Source organism: Parasteatoda tepidariorum, chromosome 1 (assembly GCF_043381705.1).
Source record: "Parasteatoda tepidariorum isolate YZ-2023 chromosome 1, CAS_Ptep_4.0, whole genome shotgun sequence".
Taxonomy (NCBI): domain Eukaryota; kingdom Metazoa; phylum Arthropoda; class Arachnida; order Araneae; family Theridiidae; genus Parasteatoda; species Parasteatoda tepidariorum.
In genome coordinates, this window is record NC_092204.1 from 43,213,182 (window position 1) to 43,225,013 (window position 11,832).

At 27.1% G+C, this 11,832-nt stretch overlaps 1 protein-coding gene across 1 annotated transcript in view; it reads right to left on the reverse strand.

Moving 5' to 3' along the window:
* LOC107436147 (pre-mRNA splicing regulator USH1G) overlaps positions 1–11,832 on the reverse strand; it is a 70,247-nt gene extending 58,415 nt beyond the window's left edge. Inside the window, exon 1 of the mRNA XM_016047737.3 lies at positions 11,484–11,832. Within this exon, the coding sequence (XP_015903223.2) occupies positions 11,484–11,659 (176 nt within the window). The 5' untranslated portion in view covers positions 11,660–11,832. The remainder of the gene's footprint in view (positions 1–11,483) is intronic.

Here is an 11,832-nt window from a genome sequence, read left to right on the forward strand (position 1 = left end):
AATAGCGAACGAAACAACTTAAAAATATGCAATACATTCATGATATAATATCATTCAACATTCCGATCAGCATAAAAATATATGATTGGAGAAAAATGAGCTTAGTTATTTTTCTTAAAATGCAACAAAATAAAAATAAATCACTCTAATTGATATTATGGGAATCTATTTCGAACGGAACACAAAATGTATTTCATTTATGTACACCAAACAAAAAGATATTAGAGGTCTTTAAAGTAAGTGTCTTGCAGCATGCAGAAGATGGTATTATGGGAAGATGAGTACCCTAATATTATTATCCAACTCCCCCTAGCATATTCTTTTAGTATAAGGGTTAAATATGGAAAATATTTTTACCATGAAAAGGTATTAACCTTATCTCAATATTGCTTTTAACTAAAAGAAATGATCTAAACAATATCCAGAAATAAAGAGAAACACGATAACAAAAAAAACTGAATGTGAATCATGTGGTCAACTTTGACTCAAAATAGCTGCTAAAAGAAATAAGAAAGGTATGTTTTGCTTCCCGTGGATATCACAGCAAATCTTTCGCGTGAAGAAATAGGCGGCAAATTAAAACATATTCCTAATGCCCACTTGGCTTGACATTCCGTCAATTCAGGCGTATTAGGGCAGATTTGTTGGCCACTCTTTCAGGGATAGTATGTCAGGTGGACCAGCGTTGCTCCAACAGTAAGAACGGATAGTACAGATTTTGAAAGAACATCCATGGCTTGTCCAGGATTCGAACCCAGAACATAAGGAAAGACATAATAAATATTTTTTTTTTCAAATGCTCACCATAAAAATGTATATACTATAATAAGCAAAAGAGAAAACACACTTTTCCCCAGTCTTAAAACATTTTATGCGAAAAATATAATATATAAAAAAAATGGAAAGTAAAGTTTGAAAACAATAAGTGAAATATTTAAATGCAGTTTATTTATTGCCAAAAAAATTTGGCATAAACTTTCGAAATTATAGGAAGCATTTGACGNGAAGATGAGCACCCTAATATTATTATCCAACTCCCCCTAGCATATTCTTTTAGTATAAGGGTTAAATATGGAAAATATTTTTACCATGAAAAGGTATTTACTTTATCTCAATATCGCCCTTAACTAAAAGAAATGACCTAAACAATATCCAGAAATAAAGAGAACCACAATAACAAAAATGCAAACTGAATGTAAATTATGTGGTCAACTTTGACTCAAAATAGTTCTTAAAAGAAATAAGAAAGGTATGTTTTGCTTCCCGTGGATATCACAGCAAGCGCGTATATCTTTTGCATGAGGAAATAGGCAGGAAATTAAAACATATTCCCAAAGGCCACCTGGGTTGACATTCCGTCAATTCAGACGTATTAGGGTAGGTTTGTTGACCACTCTTTCAGGGGTGGTATGTCAGGTGGCTCCAACAGTAAGAACGGATAGTACAGATATTGAAAGAACATCCATGCCTTGTCCAGGATTCGGACCCAGAACATAAGGAAAGACATAATAAATATTTTTTTCCAATGCCCACCTGTGTTAACATCCGTCAATTCAGGCATATACAGGGCGATTTTGTTGGCCTCTCTTTCAGTGGCACCATATTAGGTGGGGCAACGTCGCTCCCACAGTAAGGACAGATAGTACAGAGAAGGCAAGAACATCCATGCCTTCGAACCCAGAACCTTTCTGATGCAAGAACAGTTCCCTGCTCCCTACACAGGCCGGTCGGCAGACATAATAAATATAAAAACATCTAAAAAACAAATTAATTTCGGAAAATATAATGACAATAGCTCAAGCGCAAAAGAAATAAATAGAGAATAATTTCATAAAACATAATTTGAATAAAATTTCATGGGTTGCGGTTGCATGTAAAAACAACATAACTTGGCAATCGTATTCCTAATAGGTACTATTGGGTACCGAAGTTGGTCAGATAATTCTCATTCACCCTATCTATACATTAAATTAGCACCTAAACTGGACTTGTTCATTTTTCCATTAATTCACTTATAAATTGCGTGGAAGTGAAATTAACTTATCTAACTGGAGCAACGTACTCTTTTGTAAATTATATATGCATGACGTCACCTTTTGTGACAGAATCCCCAAACAAGTCACGTATGGAAAAGATTTGATAGTTTTTATGCCACTTCTGAAGTCTATTATACGGGTAAAACCTTTCTTTTTTTTCATCAACCTACACCCTCTGAAACTCTTACAAAAACTCAATGAATGGTAAGGAATTGTGGGTCAACAAATTTCTGACTACTCCCGTCTGATTCACAAATAATTGTACGGATAATCGCAAATGAAAAAACTACGGCACTTCTTAATTTTAAAGCAGATTTAACGAAATTACGTTTTTATTCAACTATTTCAATTACGGTTTTTTTTTTCAGGTTCAAAATTATTAAATTACTGTAACAGTATCATTATCATTATAATCAAAGCATTGATCGTTAAGTAAAAAAAGATTAGGTTTCATTTAATATCTAGTTATATTTTCCTTTCTAAATTATTTGTTTATATTTTTTAAAACCATTCTCTTTTCTATAGATTATGTTAAAATAATAACTTGAAAATTAAATTAGCCTTTCAAAAGCATTGTATTTTAATTCATTTCGTTTGTTATAGTACTGAAAGGAAAGTTTGGTGTAACAATTATTTTCTAGTTTCCCTTTACTCACTGAATTTTTAATTTAAATCCATATTCTGTTATGTAAATGAAATTAAAGTAATAATTTAAAGGTTAATCATTAAATTTAGCATTTTAATTTCTCTGCTTTGTTAAAATTCTTTGTCATTCCCAAATTATTAAAGACCATAGCTCTTGAAAATTACATGTCCATTTTACGTAGATTTAATAGAAATGTTTTTGGCTAAAAATTATCTTAATTAAAATAAAATACTACATTTCAGAAATATATAATAAAAGCAAATATATTTTCTTCAAAATAATCAACGAACAATGAGCTTTACAGAAATAAAAAATTTTTTTAAAATTAGTAAACAGTAATATTAGTTTTATAATGTTCTAAACATTTTATTTCAATATAAAAGTTACATTACCTTTTAAATTTATTTAGAGGCAATACCACTAATTTTTTAGTAATAGAATTTATTTTGATTTATTATTAAAATTATTTGCTAAGTATATTTAAACTTTTTCAATTATAGAAAAGTAAATAATAATAAATGGAGTTGCGTATTTCCACACCAGAAGCATTGACCATTTGACGGATAACTTTTACTGCACCTATTTTTAGTACATTTTTCATTATTTCACATAAATTTTTAAAATAAGCAAAAAATATTATATTTAGCATTTTAATAATTTATGGTTATGAAAAACACGAGTTTCTTTCTGCGTTAAAGGTAAAATTTTCCAAACACAGCTTACTTCCAAACAATATTTTTTGAGATTTGAACTCATTTGCATTTATTTTAAAAACAGTTTTTCGTCATTGAAATTACTCTTATCTATAAAATAAATTATTGATAAATTTTTGAATATGAATAAAAAGAAAAATTTTAAAAAAATTTCTTTTCTGGATTTTATATTTTAATCGAAACACAATTACCGACAACCTAGCAGATCATTTTTTAGTAACTATTAGATTGCTTTTTTATAATTAAAAATACTAAAATAAATTTTTACTTGTAATTAAAGGGTCAGAAAAACATAGATAAAAGGGACACAGTGTCCCATCTACATCAAAAAGTTAATGCAATATTTTAGACAACTCTAGCTGTAATTAAAATATTGTAGGTTTTAGTTTCTTTTATTATTATTAAGTCAGTAAGACTGAGGTCTGTTTGCTTCAATTTTTATGTCATACTTTCAAGAAAACTCGCAATATTTTACGTTTATGCTACGAAATTTTATCTCATATAAAAGGCAAATCAGCAAGTCCTTTAATATCTACCTACAATCTACTGTGTCTTCTTTTTTTTTCTATTTTCGATATAATGTTGTGTAAAGTGTTTGGAAATGGAAGCTGGTTATATTTTGATTATAAAATTAAAAATACCCAACCAACCGTTTTTCTCACAAAGTACAAATAACTTTTACTTGAAAGTTTGTGGTAATCATCATCCTTAAAAATCACAACAAAAAAAACGTAAATAATAGCAAACTGTATTAAGTATTAAGTACAACAGTGATTAATCCTTTTAATTCCAACCGATAGTAATACTGCCCAGTGCCACCGTCACAGATCTACTGCTTATCCTGAATAAAAAACTTGTCAAAAAAATATTTCATTTCCACCTTATTTTTGGAGAAATTATCTATGATGATCACGTTTTTTCTCGATTATAAAAAGTTCAATTATTTGTGAAATTTCTTGTAAGCAAATATATACATTCTAAATATGAATAAGTCAGTCAAGGTAAATTTATTTCTCACTCTCAATAAACGGGGAAAGAAAATGTACTGTTACCAGTTTTTTATCTTATGGAGTTCAAAATCAACTCATAAATTTCTTGGAGTATTAAAAGTTAATACATTGATTAATCATACGATGATCAACGACAACTTCTAACATTCCAAATTTAGCTTAGCAAAATAAGCAAAAGTTAACCCAATTAGCAGTTGGACAAATCATTTCAAAAGAGCTCCATTGCCATCTTTAAAACATAAAAATCATTAAATAATAATTATCACTTCTATATCTAGTAGCTTGTTTGTGCTTGCTACTTATGCTTTTATCTAAGACTGTAGATTTAAATCTGTATTAATCTTAATTATTAAGACATTTATATCACATAAATAATCATTTTTTTCTTTATTTCATTAAATGTTCATTTCATATTTTTAAATTTTGAATTTACTTAATTATCAATTATTTATAATGAAGTGATTATATAAATGATTGTACTGTAATTTTTAATTTCAAAATCATTACTGAAATAAAGGAAATCAGTAAAATACTACTTTCTTAATTTTTTTAAAAACTGAAAAAGTAGTATTAAAATAAACAAAATAGTTCATTTTCTTGTTTCCAGATTACATAAAGACAGCGATAAGATGGTATGGTGTTTCCCGCCTGCTGTAATATCTTTAATATCCCTAACAAATCATTTCAAAATAGATGAAATAGTTTTCACAAATTCGCATAGTAAAATTATTAAATAAATATCTTTACTATCTTAATTTGAAATAAAAATAACAAAAATAGTTCATTCCGTTTATTCGAAACTATACTAAGATCGCGACAACAAAAACAGTAATTATGCTCTCCGCATTCTAGTATTCTAAGTAACCACAACAAATCATTTCAATATCTGTAATGTATTTTTCACAAATTTTATAAATAAAAATAATAAAGGACAATCATTATAGTACATTTTTTTAATCGAAGAAACAAAAATAGTTTATCTTATTTATTCCAAACTATAAATAAAGATAGAGAAAATAAAAACAGTAACTATGTTTCTCACGTTCTCTTATATTCCTAATAACCACAACAATTTCTACTTTTTTTTTAAATGCTATTGTATTATTGTTCATATTTCGCATCTTTAATAATTGACTCGAAATATCACTACGGATCAATGTCCCTTAAAGTAAGATAAACGAAATAAGTACTCTTCCATTTAGAGATCCACCCAAAAGTAATAGGCCAAACGAATTAACTTCTTATTTAAGGAGGCAAGTGACGCCCTCGTCTATCAGTTACTTTATTTTGATGTATTTTTTCAGAAAATTTCCCTTATAATTCATTTCAGGTTTGAAAGAAACTATCCGTTTAATACCTGCAGTAGCTCCCGTAAAGGGTAGTAATCTATCTTTTAAGATTAAATGGCTGCTCGTGCAAGATTGTGTCAAAGATCAAATCAGGAACATTTAAAAAAAATCGATCGAATCAAGTTAAAAGTGAAAACAAAGCAAAGTGTAATACATATTTTATACAAAATTTAGTATTTTTCCAACTTCCTAACTTGGTTTAAATTTTAATGCATCGGAGTTCGACATACTTTTATAAATATTTATGTTCAAAGAGGGAGAAGAAAATTTTTCAACGCCACACAGGCTAAAAATAAAAAAACCACTCAGTGAATACAATTTTGCCCAGTGCAATTTATCACAGATTAAGTTATGGTTAAGCAATGATCTAAAGCAAGGATGGGTAAACTACGGCCAGCGGGCCAACAGTGGCCCACCGGTAGGATTTATCCGGCCCGTGGATAGAATTTTAACTTGCCGATCCGGTGCGAATGTAAACAATATACATCCATTTTCTTGTCTACTTTGTTTAAAGCTATTTTTGTTCTTTCGATTTTAACAAAGTACTGATGACTTTTATAATTTTTCTATTTTTGTCCAACTACAAAACATGAATTGATGGAAATAGCTAGGCACAGACAGCTTTAAATGGTAAAATGTTGAAGGCAGAAATTCTTTATAGAATAGCCGTAGATTGGCGCCATCTGAAGCAGTTGTTTCTAAAGATTTCAAAATTTGAGTTTTACCAAAAAATCATTTCCAAAAGCTAGTTTCCCAAACTTAATATTTCATGCCCAAGAAATCAGTACTATGTTTGCTTCATGTTATATACGTGAATAACTGTTTTCAACTATGAATCTTAAAAAAAATCATTTCAGATGTAGACTAACAGACAACAGTTTTCACTTAGCCCATCAAGCTTCTTTTTTTTTTCGATTTTTTGCCCTCTTCCAAAAAAGTTTGCCCATCCCTGATCTAAAAAAAAAAGAAGAAAAAAAATTGGCTTAAACTCTGTAATATCAGAACTGACTAAAGCGCTATAATCGTCGAATATGTGTCACCTTTAGCGTGTGTTTTATGATTCGGCCAATAATAAATAGGTCAATTATAAATTTTTAATAAATCGTTAATTTAAACTTTAATAAGCAACACTTTCTTTAATAAATATTCTGTTTAAAAAAATTGATTTATCATTTTGTTAAGCTTTATTGTATACTTTGAAGGGGAGCTTTTTTTTTCTTTTGCTGTATTTAAAACATTGAGCTCATTTATTTTAATACAAATTTTAAAAGGGTCATCCAATAAAAGTGAAATCAACAAACCGTTTCCCATGAAACGTTTTCCCCTCTCTCTTAGTTTCTATTTCTAACAAATTTTCACCTTTGAGCGCATCGCTAACTAGCAGATCTGTTTTTAAGGCATGAATAACTTTTTAAAAAATGCACATCCTTGTTTTTCTTTCATTTAAAAATGGAATTTTAATTGTGTTTGCGCAACAGATGAAACTGAAAAAAAGTTTAATGTCATGAAATGGATAGAATAATTTTTATAAACACTTTTCTTTAATTTACATGCTTACATTAAACTTAATAATCATATTCATATTAAAGTTTATAATAAACTTGTTATCCTTAAAATATTTGAAAATTTTCAACAAAAAATTACTTTATTCTTAAATTTTACTATTACAGAGGTCAAACTATTACAGAGGTAATAGTTTGACCTCTTTATTTTATTATTTATTACTTAGCTTAAATTTTACTATTACAGAGGTACATGCATTTTAAGTTTATATATAATTTGTCACTATTCATTCAAACCTTATCATCTAAAGTAAATTTTAATTAATCTTTCTTGTTCTTTTTCTTTTCTTTCTTCTTAGTTCTGCGCATTAAATTAGGGGCGTTTTTTTTTTCGTTTATTTCAATTTAGTTACTTGGTTGTCAGTTGTGTACTTTTGTTTTGGGATTTGTTTTCAAGTATATTTTTGGACATTATATTCTTATGTATTAGTTTAGATTTCATACTTTTATATATATATATATATATATATATTTAAAATTTCANTTTTTGCATTTTGTATTGTACTCTCTACCTGGACCTTGGCAAAACCTTTGGAGTACAGAGAGAACAACTTAAACATTCGTCGTGCTCTCTCGATAGAAAAGGTTTTGCATTTATGACTTCTGGGGCTGGTAACCCCTGACGACGTCAGCTTCGGTTGTCATATTTTTCATTTTTCTTTTTTAATTTTTCACTGTTTTTCTTTATTTATTCTTTTGGTTAAATGAAAAACCTAAGTCTAAAAGAACCACGTTATTAAATTTTATTCTTTTGAGTCTTCGAAGTGCTAAATCATTATCTTATTCTCTGCTTATGTTTATATATCATGATATATTGAAAACAACTATCTAAACAGTATTGAATTTAAATAAAACATAATTATTTTGTTATATAAGAAGTTCCGATCTTTACGATATTTTGTTCCTAAATTTTATTTTTATTCCATTTATAAAATGATCGCGGCCATTAGTTTACGATCCAGCAACTTTTTACGACTCGTTCACTTTTTTGGAGACTTTCCTCTTGGATGAAAGTTGATTTCAATTATAATGCAATGTCTTATTTCTTTTAAAATTCTTTTATCGGAATTAAAAATAAAAAAGGCCAAGAATTAAGGTTTTTCTTTCATAATAAAATGCCAAAAATAAAAGTGAGTAGTTAAAGACCGCTGGATTGGAAAATCGCCTCCCAGCCGACTACGTAACACGTTCAACTCGACGGCAATAGGATTCTAGTCTAAACCTAAGGAGGGGGGAGGAAATTATTTCTCTGACCAGACGATTAAAATTTTCAGTAATAAGTTACGTTAAAATGACGTCACACATCTTATGTTAATAAAAAAAATTTCATGATTCATTACGGCTCAATAAAGCTCGCAAATACGGCGCAAACTAACTAAAAGTTTTAGTAATTAATCAGAGAACAGACCTATATACGTGTCACTTTCGAATCTGTATAAGAAACGATCTATTCAATCATATAGATACAGTTTAAACCTAGCTTGTCTAATGTAAACACTTTTTTTCTTGAGCAACAATATTGAATAACTAAAAATTAATATTCAATAATTGAAAAAAAAATTTCGTCGTCGAAAAATACTAAATCAATACATTTAAAAAGCGAAACACATAAAATTAAAATAAATAATAAAGATATCCGCGCTAGAGTAAATTAATTAAAAAATTAATTAACTTTTTTATCATAATAGTATAGAATCCTTTAAATTCTGTAAATATTTATAAGTTAAATAAAGAACTTTATAGTATTTGCTTGAATAAACTTTATGACTAATATGAAGGACGAAAAATAAGCAATTGCTTTTGAAATAAGTAGAAATTAACTTAAATTTATGTAAAATGAAAATTTAAATTTTTCTACAGAGATTATAATTAATTATTTAATTATAATTAATTAATCTTCTTTTTAAATAGGGATGATAATAAATTTTGTAGGAATTATCGCTAATGCTGAAAATTTTTTCATCATAAAGTTTGGAATGGTAACTTTTAAAATATGAAACTTACATGAAAATATAATGTAATTGTAAAACGTACGTTTTTATACATAGTTTTTTTTATATAAACGTACGTTTTTATACATAGTTTTTTTATATAAACGTACGTTTTTATACATAGTTTTTTTATATAATTACTATTCATGACGACCATTTGAAATCTTGACACAAGCGAATAACCAACAATCATTTGAATGCTTTATTGAAACGCATTTCGAATAAATTATACGAGTTATTTAACACTTTTGACTGAGTGAAATCTTAAGAAGAATCTCTGTGAAAACTTATAAAGGGAAAATGGAATCTTAAAGTCTGAACCATAGATTGGCCGTCCTATTTTATTCCAACTGATGTAAGGGCCATATTCATATTATTTTTATGTGGCGTTAAAATCTTCGTTTAAAAAAAAAAAAAAAAAAAAAAAAAAAATTATGTTTTAACAGTTAACACAAATAGAATGATGTAGATTAATTAGTTTGAAACTCATTAAAATATATTTCGATAAAATTATTTTTATGAATTTTAGTCAAGGGTTAATATTTATTTTAGACTACAAAAAGTTTGAGAATATATATCAAAACAAAGATTTAATATAAATATTTATCTTAATATAAATTTTATATTTTTATCTCCGAAATAACAATAATGATATTTTTTACTCGTGAAGTTTTTCACCTTTAAGCGATAGAAAATGAAATCCAGTCAAATTCCAATCAAATAATAAAATTTATGTGATTTATCACAAAAGTAAAATTTTATTAGATTCTTCTCTTTTGTTAAATCAAATCTAAATTATTTTATTTCTACGGAGTATTTTAGTATGTAATAAAGTATTTAAATCAAATTTTATTAAGAAAAAACTTGTTGGGTTAATTACAAGTGCATCATGCACTAGTCTTTATTAAATTTCTTTTTCAAAAAAAGAATTTTAAATATCAAAGGTAGTATTAAAATAGCATTAAAGTATGGTCAAGTATGGCATTGTTTTGTAGGAATATTATGCACAGATATTGTTGCTATCAAACATATTCAATTTTTAAAAAAAAAACTTCAATATTTGATATTTCTTGAAGGTAAATTTGTAACTATAATTACAGCTGAGACATTCAGTGATGCTCTAAAATCATTAAATATATTTAACTATACAACGCTTTTCGTCATACAAATTTGGTCTTACAATTATTTTTTAGATAAACTTTTATTTGAAGAGTTTAGTGTTTCAATTATATGATGCCTTATTATTTTCGTTGAAAAAGGTAAATTATTCCCGTTTCATACTTCATATATCAGGGTATAATTTAAAATTTAATTTGAGAAAAATTATTGATGTCTATTTTTTTTACTTGATATTATTTTAATTTATTTATTCGTATTGACACTACACTAAATCCTAGATTTAGAAGTATTTCACGTCTATAATGTCAAATATATATTTATTTCTTATCGCTTGTATTGAAAAGAAAATTCCGTACATGCAGATATAATTATCACATATATATCTCATAACATGATAATGAAGCATATTTTTTTATTTATTTATTTACTTATTTATTTTTATATTTACTTATTTATTTTTATATTTACTTATTCATTTTTATATTTATTTATTTACACTTAATAAGTATAAATAGGAGTTACTGAGTGCAGTTTTCAGAAAATCTTGATTATTAAACCTTCATGATCATATTTCTAAACAAAACTAAAACAAAAACCTAGAAAAATATTTTCTAAACCGCATATGTCAACTAAAATGTAAACCGTTCTCTATAGATTTTACAAAAATTATACTTATTTATTTTTTAAAAAAGCATTGGCTTTGTCACATTATAATTCTTAATTTCAAAAAATTTAGAATTATCCAATTTTGCGAAGAATTAATCTGTATAATCTTCCATAATTTTACAAAATTTAGAGGCATTTATTTTACTTATTATTTCACTGAATGACATTTTCGCATTACAAATAGCAATTTCATAACAGATTTAAGAATTTTCCATAAAAATAAATCTTTCTTAAATAACAAAATAATAAAAGTGTTAATTGAAACATATTTATTTTTTTTTTGCCTGCTATTTTGCATTTAAATATTTTGGAGCATTTTTATTGTGACAAAATCTACGTAGCTTTAGAGAAATTTTCTCAATATTTAAACAATTAATGATTAATATCTTACCCTCGACCCACTATAAGTCGTAAAGCATCCAAATGTCCATAATAAGAGGCCCACATGGCCGGTGTCATGCCATCTTCATCTCTAGAATTAAGTTCTTTTCGATTTGCATCTTGTAATAAATCCAAATAACCATCTCTGGCAGCTTTATGAAATCGGTCTGAATCCAAAAATGACATTGTTTTAATTAGGCTTCCTAGGAACACAAATAATTTGCAACTCCATAATAAATAACTATTATTCGCGATTATTTGAAACAATTCCGCTCAAAAATCAACAATGTTTAAAAAACGAAACCGTCCGAGTGATTTACCTTTTATCTACCAAACGAAACCAAAACATCGTCTGCTTT